This window comes from Anser anser, assembly GCF_964211835.1.
Source record: "Anser anser genome assembly, chromosome: 2".
Classification (NCBI taxonomy): Eukaryota; Metazoa; Chordata; class Aves; order Anseriformes; family Anatidae; genus Anser; species Anser anser.
This window is the reverse complement of record NC_139721.1, coordinates 109,042,300-109,055,024: the sequence shown is the minus strand read 5'-3', so window position 1 is coordinate 109,055,024 and position 12,725 is coordinate 109,042,300. Positions and strand designations below refer to the sequence as shown.

At 46.3% G+C, this 12,725-nt stretch overlaps 1 protein-coding gene across 1 annotated transcript in view; it reads left to right on the top strand.

Annotated features, from left to right (window-relative positions):
* Window positions 1–674: 674 nt before the first annotated feature.
* The window catches only part of GMPR (guanosine monophosphate reductase), a 41,126-nt gene continuing 29,075 nt past the window's right edge, over window positions 675–12,725 (top strand). The window contains exons 1-4 of the mRNA XM_083826854.1: window positions 675–1,566; window positions 6,116–6,235; window positions 6,937–7,020; window positions 8,677–8,850. Coding sequence (XP_083682980.1) covers window positions 1,480–1,566; window positions 6,116–6,235; window positions 6,937–7,020; window positions 8,677–8,850 — 465 coding nt within the window. The 5' untranslated portion in view covers window positions 675–1,479. The remainder of the gene's footprint in view (window positions 1,567–6,115; window positions 6,236–6,936; window positions 7,021–8,676; window positions 8,851–12,725) is intronic.

Sequence of the window (12,725 nt, the reverse complement as noted above, 5' to 3'; positions counted from 1 at the left end):
TTTCACCCGCACATTTCCGTGGGAAGCATCCACAATGCCAGCCTCTCATGCAGCATCTTGGGGAGTTGTGAAGCTTCAAGGCTTCTTAGAAGACTAATTCAAGGCCTCTAAACCCAGACATTCAGAACAGCAAGCAATGTCTGTCTACTATGTAAAGCCTGGGCCTTGTGCTCAGTCTTATTAAATTATCTGGGATACTGGGGCACAGAGGTGTAAAAGAGCTTTGCTGGAGGCAGGGTGTTGACTGGACATGTGCAACTTTTAGATAAAGAAGAAAGCACTACCTCATCTTGCAGTGCGGCTGAGGAAGGGAAGCCAGCAACGATCTTCCCCTGCTTCAGTTTCCAGTCACTGATAGTGCTCTTAGCAAGCACGTCTCTTGCAAATAAGCCCAAATCTAACTACCAACTGACTTCGTAATTAAATAGACTTTAAGGCTCAAAGATCCCGTGGAAGTCCTCTCATATGGTACCCTCATATCAATCCCTGAGCCAGTTGATGTGGACCGGACCCAGCATGCCAGATTCTGTTGCTACGGGGGTTTTGCAACCTCCTGTCGTGTTGAAAACAATCATATAAAGTCACAGATCAGGCTTCTCTGTGTTATGGGGAGCAAAAGAAGCTTCCTGTACGTGTACTAAAATAAGAAATTAACATGCAGAGGCAGCTCCAGGTGGCTGGCAGTGTGACTGCTCTCCTGTGACCAGCCAGCTGCATGTTTTTGGTTTTTAACACAGAAAACAGGCATTAGTGCTTTGCCACATTCGGGACCAGCTTGGGGGGCTCCTGGAGCGGGCCACGCTCCCCTTCACCAGACGACAGCAGGGCCAAGGGCGAGCTGGGGTTCAGAGCACGGGGAGCACACTGGAAAACCCTGACTCCCATCACCACCCAGGCAGACCAAAGGCCGCCCCTTTGTAAGGTGTAGAGGCAAACTTTGTGCCCCAAAAACACTGGGGGAGCGCCACCACCCCACATGGCCGCAGCCCCCTCAAGGCCGCCCCCGGGCCGGGCGAGGCGGCGGCCACAGGTCCGCAACCGTCCCCCGGGTGTCGGATAAGGGGAGGGGAAACAAAATGTCGGCACAGCCCCTCGGCGGGCTCCCCCACGGCCGGCTGTACGCCGCTCGGGCACACGGAGGCGCCATTTGCTCTGCCCTTGCTTTGCCCTTAAGCCGCCGGCGGTGCCCGCGCCGCGCCTCACCCTGCACGGGCGGCTGCAGGCGGACACCGCGTCCCCGTCCCCGTCCCCATCGCCGCACACGCGGCCAGCGCCCAGCCCGGCGGAGAAGCAGGGGCAAGGGGCGGCCGGCTGCGCTCCTAATAAAGCGCCCTATAAATAGGCTCCGTGCGCGGCCCTCAGGCTTTGGCCGCCGCGGCTCTGCAGGCGGCGCGGTGCAGCCCAGCCCAGCCGAGCCGAGCCGTGCTGTGCCGAGCCGGCAGGAGAGCTGGGGCTGCCGCAGCCTGACCCCCAAGCAAGATGCCCCGGGTGGACGCAGACCTCAAGCTGGACTTTAAAGACGTCCTGCTCAGACCCAAAAGAAGCAGCCTCAAAAGCAGATCAGAGGTGGGGGCTCCTGAACCCGGCGTGCTTTCCCTCCCGCTCTCAGCCCCCTGACTTCCCTCTAACCCTCCTTCCTCCTTTCCCTCCCCGCTTTATTTTTATCCCCCGGTGTAACGTCGCAGTGCCCTCCCCGCTCGAAACGCCCTTTGCGTGCCGGGAGGGTGATGGTTGCGGGTGGGTGCCGCCGCTCCGGGCAGGAGGGGGCCGGAGTTGTGGGGCCACGCCGCCGTGACCCGCTCTTTTGCAGAAAAAGAGGGAAAAAAGGGAAGAAAAGGGGTAGGGGTGGGGGTGCTGGGGGCGCTGCTTGCTGCCGACAGGTGCCTATGCGGGGGCCGGGGGGGAGCCCCGCGGGGCTGGGTAGCGGCCCCGCAGTGCTGTGGCAGGTTAAGCGGCAGCCCTTTTCCTTTTTAACAGCAAAACAAGCAAGCAACCAGTGAGGATGGGCAGGAGAACCTCCCGTGGCTTTGCCTGCCCCTGGCTAGGGTTCCCAGCCTGGGGTGGTGAGGTGGATTTCTCCCTCACAAGGCTCAGGGCTGCATGCCCCTGTTGCTGCTGCTAGCCCGGGTAGGACTCCATGTCCCTGCAGGCTCTTGTGGCTGATAGCCGGGTACCCCTGCGGCTCCTTCTCAGCAGAGGTCAGGAAGGACCCCAAAAATGCAGTGGGGATCGCCTCCACAAAAAAATGGCCGCCTCAGGCGCAAAAGTGCCATCTCGTTTACCTCATGTAACCCCAAGCTTAAGGAAGGATTTAGTTTGACTAATGAGGGTTGTGCCTTGTGCTGCAGGATGGAAGGGGGATTAAGCTTTTCTGCAGGGGAAGCGGAGTCGTAAGAGAGGCTGAGACAAATCAGGTGGGGTGGAAAGAGAAGACTGGGATGGGAAGCAGGGGTGGCCGTGCTGGCGGGCAACAAATTTTCTTACCCTTGTGAAAGTGTAAGATTAGGGAGACCCTCTCAACAGAAATGTAACCTCAGGTCAGTCCCAAGTCCCTTTTAAATTACAAGGAACAGCGTCCAGGCTGAGTAACTCATCCTCATGTGCGGTTACTGCTCATCAGGCTTGTAGGCCCTTTCTGGCCGTTTGCTTTCAGCACCTCCGTCCCCTCTTTAATAAAAAGTCACCTGTTTGCTGGCCTGGCAAACAGGTGGAGCTGTGCTCCACCGAGTGACACATGGCTCCTTCCAGCGCAGCGCTTTGTATATTTAGCGGCGCGCAGGCTGTGGAAAGAAGGGCTGCCGGGAAGGGAAAATGATAGGGGGAATGTGAGCTGGTACGGCAGGGTTGTGGCGGGTGGCTGCGATGAGCTGTTAAAAGCATTTCAGATGAGAAAAAGTGCGTGTCATGAGGGGGGGTCAGTGAAAACTGATGAAGGTTAAGAAATGGGACACCATCACTGAGGCTGTAGCAACAGGGATAAACAGTGAGAGCCAGATCTGAAAATGGACAGCCCCAGTCTGCCTCAAAACAAGAATATAAATAAATAGTGCTGGCAGAGGAACAGAGGCAGCATACTACAGTGCCTGTTACCCAGCAAGCTGCTGCTTTGAAGCTTTTATCAGCAAGCAACTTGCTTTTTTGGTGTGAATGCCTCATTTTGCACAAGGCTAGCTTTTTGTGCAGTAGCTGGAATTCAGTCAGCTTCTTAGGCAATTTGGGGTGTTTGCAGCTCTTCTTCTGGGTCTGCTATGATGATACTTGATTGCAGTTCTGTGCACTGTCTTCATTTTCCATCACTGCTTTTTTGGAGAGGTACCAGAAATCTTAAAATTTGAATTCAAGTCTAAAATTGATTAAAGCAATAATTGGAGTGGGAGACTGTATGGGTACAGCCTTGTCTGTCAGTGGCAGCTCGGTACTCATATACCCTTGGACTTAGCCTCTGCAAGCTGTCCCATTTAAGTTCACCAGACAAGAGTCATTAGTTCATTAGTCTCCTAGTCATTAATTTAAATTTGCAAATTTAAATGAGTCCAGGAAGCTTTAACAGAATAGTCAATGTCTCAGTACTTTTCGAAGGTCTGGGTAGGAGTTAATTTACTTATTTATTTTTCTTCTGAAGGAACACGTACTGTTGTTGAATGATGGTGAGCAATCCTAGAGTCTGAAGTTATTTTTTCCTAATGCATAGAACAATAAGCTATAAATTAGCTGTTGCCACTCAGAAAAGAGATCTTGGAGTTGTGAATCTCTGAAAGCATCAGCAGCATTCAAAAAGGCAAAGAGGAGGTCAAAAATGCTACTAGAGGAACTAAGCAATACTTGGTATGTTCATCTTGAGTACACAGCTCTGATGGTCCCTTCACAAGAATATCATAATAGCTATAGAATACCAGAATAGCTAGAGAGAATAGCAGCAAGGGTGATCAGCAGTATTGACTGGTTTCAACATGGGGGAAGAAAAAAATCTAGGGCTATCCAGTATGGAGAAGCAGCAGCTGTGGGCAATATACCAGAAGTCCATGAAGTGAACAGCGGAATGGACAAGGTGAAACAGAACTGGTTGCTGATAGTTTCTCACAAAACTAGACAGGAAACACTGAATATAGTTAGGAGGCAAAGGTTACACTTTTTATGTAATGTATAATTCAGTTTTGGAAAACATTGCTATAGAATATCAGAGAGGCTAAATGTATGAATGTACTCAAAAATACTGGGCAAGTTCTTTGTCCGTGAGTGGCTATTTAGCACAGTGGGTTGGAGAAGAACTTTGGCTTCGAAGGTGCCTGAACACCAGATTCTTGGGGCCTGGGAAGGTAGGCTAAGGAAAGAGTCTTTCAAAACTTGCCTTGGTTTTTATTTTCCCATCCCAGACATCTGGTACTGGCTGTGTGGAGAATTAGGGCACCGCATAAATGTCTCCATCCCTGTGTGGCATTTCTCCTGCTCTTGTACAACAAAAGCCTCATTAGTGGAAGCCCTGCAATTATCCCACACAGATGCCTGCCTGCACAGTATTATCATTTGTGTGGATAATTGCATGAGATCCATCTAGCTGGTTGGTTAAAGGAAGTCATATATGAAAAGTTATAGTAGGTGGAAGTGAGAATCACTGAGAGTAATGGCCTTGTGTTTCCTGTGTAGCTTTGCATCTTGCCTCATTCTTAAGCATACTTTTCATCTTCAGGTCTGTGAAAGGGACTTTTTCCTCTGTATTAATGTAAGGTGATTGTTCTGGTGCTATTGTCTCTGTAGGACTGTTTGCATGATACTTTTCTCCCCTTGTTTCTAGTTAATAGTTACATTATTTTTTAAAAAGTGAATGAAATATATGAAATGCCTTCCTCACTAACTGCAGCTGAAATTGCCATAAGAATGTTATGTCATCGCTGATGGATGGAGAAGTGGGCTTCTCTGATAGTGAATGGGAAGAAAGGCAAGTCTCCATTAAGATTTATCTTGGACTGTCCTCTGAAGTGACCCTTCCCTTATGAGCTTATACAAAGTGAAAATCTGTTTTGTAATAGGTTGCTGAGGCACTGATTCGTTTCTCTCAAATCAGTAATAAAAATATCACCATATTAATCAGTCAGAATGTGGCCTGCAATACAACAAAGCTCAAAATATGCTGTGAATATATAATCAGTCATATATTGTTTATATTGTTTCTTTTCTGGTGATGGATTTCAGTTCAGTCCAGGTTTCTGAGTGTTCCTGGGTTAAGGAAGTGAGGAACAATCAAAACTATGAAAGAGCCTTCATTTTCACTGTGTTATTTCAGAGACTAAACTAATACCTTACTGTTGCACATTTCTTAGATTTCTTTTTCCTTTTGTGAGATGCTAAGTAGACCAGTGGGAACTGATGCAGCTTTGATATTACCTCTTGCATATGAACAAAATGCCTGATGTTATCATAGTCGTTTGAGGATGCTGAAGAAGAAATAACTTTGAAGACAAAGGCTCACACAGTTGTAAGAAATTAACTTAGAAACTAGCTGCCTTTTGGTTTAATAAGCCAGGGTATGATTGTTTGTATTGTTTGGCAAAAGTAGCTGGCAGCCATATCCAAAAGTAAGAGCTTGATTTTGAATTATTATATTGTCATTTACATTAAAGAATGGGACGAATCCCTCTATGCCCTGGAATCAAGCAGAGTTCCAGCTCCGACTTCTGTGGAGTTAGGATTTCACCTCTCATTTCTCAGGCAGCCACCCAAACAGCTGATGTTACTTCTGTATAAAATCATCCACAGTTCCCATTGTCCTTTCTTTCCTTTCCTTATCTGTCTCTAACAAACCCCTCTGCCTTGTGTTTTTTTGGTTGGTTGGTTTTGTTTTGTTTTAATTTTGATCCTCTTTTTCTTCAGCAAGAGCTCTCTAACACAGAAAACAGTATTCCATATATGTAATTTTTTTGTTATTTGTAGGACAGAAGTTGTAACAAAACAAGTAAATGAAATTTAGTGAAGCAGTAGTGGAATGAAAGGAGGAGGACTGGGAAGCTCGAGGAAAATTAAGAATCAGTGTCCAAACCTGCTGGCACTGAAGTTAATGGCAAAACTTTTGTTATGTTACAATCAATTACTGAAAAGAATGTGTGCCTATCCATTGCAGGTTGACCTCACGCGTACCTTCACCTTCCGCAACTCCAAGCAGACGTACACGGGAATTCCCATTATAGTGGCAAACATGGACACTGTGGGGACATTTGAAATGGCCGTGGTTATGGCTAAAGTAAGTCTTGATTCTCATTTTGGCAATGGTTGGGAACCGAGTGGGTGACAGTGAACAGCCTCATTCATTTTTAGCTATGATTATTGAAGAACACAGCGTGAGGAGTTATAAAATGCAGAACAAGAAGGTTTCACATCAAAGCAGCTGTGCTTTAACAGCAATACAGTTACCCAGAGAGAGGGATCCAGATTTTAGAATTTTAGTGGGGATGTTTACTGGGAAGTTCGCACCTTGGACCTAGCTCAGCCTCAGGTGAGCTAGAGCTCACTAACCTCTAGAGCTTAGTTTTTCATGTGTATATTGTGTTCTATTCCAGAAAAATATTGTTAGCTGAGAAGGGTTTTGAAAGTGTTAGTTACTGGATAAAGCTGCAGCAGTCAGGACTCTCTGGGTAATAAGCCTCTAGCCTTAAGACTCACCTTAATCTCTTGCAGTGCATAAACACATGCAAAATATTGACCACAACTCTATTAAAAAATGTCAGAAACCTGGTCCTGAAAGGTTCTCTAATTATGCCAAGCTACCTTTGAAGAGCCATTTGGAGTTGCCTGGTCCCTTACTCACCATTTTTCACTGTTACTGTTTCTTTCAAGCAAGATGACCCTATACTTAAAATGGGAATTTCTGATATTCTGTTATGCCACAGCTGAGGGAAGGGTGACTAACTTGGACATTAATATCAGTTTTCTTATTTTTGCTAGCATGCAATGTTCACTGCAATTCACAAGCATTATTCTCTGGAAGAATGGAAGCTGTTTGCTGCCAATCACCCAGAATGCCTTGAGGTACATTTTCGTACTGTAAATTATTACGGTTTATTGCTCTGTTCTGAGCTCGCATACAGTGGGGTCCCTTGGGAATACTGTCAAGTGAAGTTTTGGGGAATGGAGATATTTGCTGTTCTTAAATGCATCCAGGGAAGTGGCTTGTCCTGGTTTACAAAGTAAGCTGTGAGAGTCCATAATGGAAGTGCTAATATTAAGATGTAAAAAGCAAAGTTTATATATGCCTAGAAAGGAAACAGAGAAATATCCTGAACAAACAAGAAGGATACAGCAAGGAAGAGGTCTAACTGCTACCCTTTTTCTGGTGGCAGCTGCGGTAGCGCTGGTGATGGAGAAGGCCAAGTTCACAAAGTTCACAAGTATGAATAACCTCAAGAAACCCAGCAATGAACTGGCTCTGCATGCCCTTGTGGTAGGCAGAGTCTTTGCTGTCAGGTATGAAAGCAGAACCACAGCCTGTGGGCTGGAGTAGCCCGGGTGCTGGGCCCAAGCAGGAACGAGCTTTGGAAGTTGTCAGAGCACACGTGTCCGTCATTTACCTCCTTGCACCAGAGCTCACGCTATGTTGCTACTAGATGTGCTGCCCCGCTTGTTCAGAGGGTCCTAGCCTGAACCGGTACAGAGGAACACCAATTACTAAATTTAAACGCTGATGTAGGTTCAGACATTTTCATATCCAAATTTCTTCTGCGTTCTGGCAGGACCCTACACCAGGAGAGTCAGGAGAAGAGTGTTATCTAACCATTTCTCCGTCTCCTTAGTGTTCAGCACAGTTCTGAAATGTGGCCTGTACAGAAAAGAATACAACACAGCTGTATTGTATCTTTACCTTTGCCTCATTTCAGAGTTATGTTATGAAGGCTATTGATTACAGGATTGTCTGAGAGCCAGCCTATCACTTAAGTTTGTCAGGGTTCTTTATTTGCCACTATAGGGTAGAAAGTGATCCCAGGAATATCCTGTGCCTGAACACTTTGGCACTTAGATAGCTCTTTGTGGTTCGTAATCGCTGGAGTAGGCTCTCCTAGTGATTAAATACTGACTTGCTCCGTGACCTTGGATTTCTGCAGAGGTTTTGTGGACCAACAGCTGTGGAAACTATTTTTCTGTTGGAAAGAACTCATGTGAAGACAGAGGAGGAAGCAATCTGCTTGTTTTCAGTGGTAGCTGACCCTGCTTGAGCAGGGGGTCGGACTGCAATCTCCAGAGGTCCCTTCCAAGCTCAACTGTTGTGTTCTTCTGTAGATCGGGGGGAGGGTTTGGTGAGCTGAATCCTACTCTGACAGTACTCTGAATTTTTCCACTCTTTTCTTGGACATATACCTTGTTAGGTCTTCTGTGTTTGTGTTAATCTGAAAACAGCAGAACCTTCATCCATTTCAGGTAAATTATATTTGACTATGATAAGGAGCTTGTGAATGAAGAGCTCATAAAACACTAATTTTACTTCACAGTTACAGAGGTAACAATGGTTACCTTCCTGGTATTCCCAGGAAGGTATTTATTTCATATTATATAGTAAGACCTTCACTAGTTTCCAGCACAGGTTTCCCTTGAAGTCCTCACAAGACTATGTGGAAGAAGAAATACAAAGTCTGTATTTAATCCAGTTTTTACAATTTAATGTTCCCCTTTGTTCTCCCTCTGTATTTCCAGCATGTAGCAGCAAGCTCAGGTAGCGGCAAAGCTGATTTGGACAAGTTAACAAGTATTCTAGAGGCCATCCCACCTATCAGATACATCTGCCTGGATGTGGCAAACGGCTACTCTGAACACTTTGTGGAGTTTGTGAAGTCTGTCCGTGCCTTGTTCCCAAATCACACCATTATGGTAAGTGTGTAAAAAGGGTGAAGGGTGTGTGTGTGAATTCTGTCCAGGAACAGGATCCAGAGTTTGGCTGGTAGGCATCAGAATCTCTATGGTAGCTCTAACAATTTCTGAGTCCTCATTTAAAAATAAAGGGGGGGGGAGATAAAACAAGAAAATAAATAAATAAATAAAGATAAAAGCCTGGCTCAAACCTTTTGTCTTTCAGACAAATACATGTGGACTGATAGCCTTCTGAGAATACAGAGGGCAGCTCTATTCATCTCCCCTTTCAGTTCAGCAAGATGTTGACTGAGCCAAATGACGGCTGTTTGATAACGTGTTGGCATTGTCAGTCTTCCATTGCTGATAATTTCTGTGGGAATGCTCAGTGTGTGCTCTGATACAGCAGTCTGATGTTGGCATGGCAGGCGGGGTGGATCCAATTTTTCTGCTGCTCACATCCTCCTTCCCACACCAGATGCAACCCCTAATGATAAAGCGCGTAGGTTTATTCTGGTGATTCCAAGCTGAGGTTTGCTGTGGGAATGTGCCAACATTTCTGGTCAATTGAGGCCAATCGCTGTTCCCAGCTATTAGATCACTAGAAGGTAGCTAAACATAGGCTAATCCTTGCTTATGATAAGAATCACAGGGGCATAGTGCAATTGTGGATGGGGTCATGGGGGAGCAAAATAGTCACTGCCAGAGCTCTTCATGCCCCCTCTGTGGTGTTCCTATCCTTTCTCAGAGTGCTAATGTCATGCTTCCTGTAGCCCTTCTGCACTGAGAGTAGGATGTTTGCATCAGCATGGGACTCCTTGCACTAGAGCCCTACTTCTCCTGCTTGTTTCCCAGGGCTCTTGAAGGAATGAGTCTGAATTTGTTTCCATGGAATAGCAGAAATTCTCATATAAGAAGCAGATTCTTTATGAGGCTACCAAACTTTCTTCACACCAGTGCAGCAAAAAAAATCATGTGCTTAGGCAACACTTCCCTACTCTTTCATGCCAACCATAAAACTTCACACACACAAAATAAATGTGGAGTAAAAATGGTCCTAAGTGCGCAGTCTGAGTAGGTTCAATAGGGAAGCGGATGTTCAAGCAGCTCAGGGAAGGTTATGTTCCTTCCTCCAATGTCAGAGGAAGGCAGTGTTCTGGCCTGCTGAACAGTGGTGGCACTGGAGAATGGAAGTGGTCTGGAATGCCTGGGGGCTTCTGGGTTAATGTGGGCTAATAAATTGGCATCCTTCAACAACTCCCAGCAGACATGGGAGCCTTTTTGGTACGTCCATATTTCCCATGACTTTGGGGAGAGTTTTTGAAAGTTTGATAGTTGTGGGCATTTTGAGGTGGCTGCTTCATGCTCATAGCAGTAAGAGAAGGAGCTGTTTTCCTTGCTTTGGGTCTGAAGTAGTGTCCCTAGTTATGTCACTACTCCAGTGTTTTTGGCTTGAAGTGTTCTGGGAGGAAGGGATCTTAAACGACAGAGTTTATTAAAACAAACAAACAAACACACCACAAACAAAAAAACCCTCTTCCCTTCCCTGTCAAGAGTAGAGAGAAAATTGTCATCCCCTCCTACATCTCCCCACAGACTGCTGACTTTGCTGGCTGAGGGAACTCAACCAAGGTGAATTGCCCCAAAGGCACAGCTGTCAGTGCCAAAGTCAGTTATCAAGCCCAAATTTTAGTCCAAAGTCCTTAAGCCAATCTCATCCATTTCCCACATCTGTTAAACTACCTGCTTAGGTTCTCTGCTTCTGTGACTTAAGGTTATTCTTACTTCAAGTCTTGCCCTGACAGCACCACCTGCTTGAGCACATCTACAGCCCTGACCTGCTCAGTTGCCTTCTCCAGCCGTGGCTCCTTTCTTTTAACATGGCTTAGTATGGCTCTTGTTTTTCATCTCCTACACAGGGATACATTTCCATTCCTAAAAGCACGCTAACAAACTTGGAGCATTCAAAAACCACCTGTTTTCCAAGGCCTGCAGAGTCCGTGCAGTCCCTGAAAGTCTCAGATTCAGCTAGGCAGACACACCTCTACCCCACCTCCAAACAAGGTTGCTTCTCAGTCTGCACCAAAATGGCCTTTTGGAGCTATTCCTGGCTGAAATGCAGGAGCTCATCTAGGCTCTTTTTTATGACACTCTGGAAGATGTGTCCTGCTGCTACCTGTTCTCTGGCTGCTTTGATGTCTCTTTGCTACGCCTGCAGTATGCTCTCTGCTGTTGTGGCTTTCAAACAAAAGGGTTAGCAGTTAAATACAAGGTATAAAAATAAAGGAGCTTTCTCATAGCTGAAAGTGATCTCCAGGACCTTGCAGGCTGTCTTGTTTGCTTTCCTCAGCATGACCATTCATTCCACAGTCAGCTGCAGTGCAGTACAAAACAGTAACCCAACCCCGGGTCTCAGGGAATTTGTGCTCCCAGGGGCCATGTAATGGGCTCAGCTCTGAGGCTGAAACGTGATGTGCAAGGCAACTGTGATTAACGTGCTACTCTCTGGGGCTAATGCTCCAGTGTAGATGGAGGATGCGTCTTGTGTAACAGCTTTTCAAGAGCATGTTTTTTCCTTTTTTTAAATACTTGCTTTTATAATCACATTACCTTATTTTCTTCTGCCTGGCTCTAACAGAAGCTCTTTTCACTCCTGCCTTTCATACTGTTTTACAAAGATCAATTCCTCTGTGAAACACAAAGGATAGGGAACACAAACAGGGGCACAGAAAGACAGCATGACTTGCCTTAAATTACTCATTAGATTGAAGATGGAGGAAGAAGCAGAACTCAAGTCTCCTGAGTGCCCCACAGATGTGGCTCTGGTCCTCAGAATGATGAGTAATGGTTCAGTGGAGTGTTCTGCTGTAGCACAGCATCGTGTGTTTGGGCTGTGCCTCACACTGAAGTCTAAAGCAAAATTTCAGTTGACATTCATGATGGAGGGACAGAGCCTTTATATTACCGTAAGTGTAGTCCACATCTATGAATGTAATTATTGGTGGTATGGTTCTTCCATTTTACTGGAGGTCTGTTTAGCAAGCTAAAATGTCTGTGCCAGCAAGCTTTGCCAAATATTTATCTTGATTTTTTTTCCATTTTCTAGTGTTCTCTGTTCATTATGCAGAAAAAAAAACATGCTGAAGGGAGCAGAGAGTGTAACAGGAAGGAAAAGGCTGGGGCAGGAGCACGCTTGCAGAAGGAGAAGCACTCACAAGATGTGGACCAGTGAGGGAGGCAAGCAGAATCACAAAGCAGGAGCAGAGAGAAACAGCAGGGGCCAGAAACCTTTGTTCCCTTTGGAGTCAGTAACTTCTCAGGGCCTCATTGGAGGCAGAATTTGGTCAGAGGAAGCCATGCAGATGCCTCCCAGTTTCTCTCTGCAACAAGCAAGAGTCAGTCCAGTTGTGGTGTTTTCACCTGGGCTGGAGTCCTAGAGTAGGGGCCAGCTGGAATCCCGGGGCAAAGGCAGGGATGCTGCCAAGGCTGTCTTGGGTCAGTCACAGCAATACTGAGTGCAAACACCCACCTGATGGCCAGCCTAGCAAAGGGCATCATCTCTCCATCTTACTGTAAAGCACCCCTTGCTTCTGTGGGTGGGAAGTGTCCTTTGGCAGTGTTCCTGATAGTGTGGAGGCACAGACTGTGCTTTTCCCTCTAGGAAACAAGAAGAAAGTTTGAGAACTGTTGTCACAGTCTCTTCTCCCCAGCTTGATCCATTGCCATTTGTCAGCAGCCTTCAATCAGTGCAGCAGTGTTCCTGTCTTAGTCAGTGTGAGTTGATATTTATAGCAGGCTTTTATGAAGCACAGTATCAAATGCCTGACTGAAATTCAGAGGCACTACCCTACTGTGTTCGCTAATTTTATATCTCTGTCAGAGAAGCTGTAGCCTTT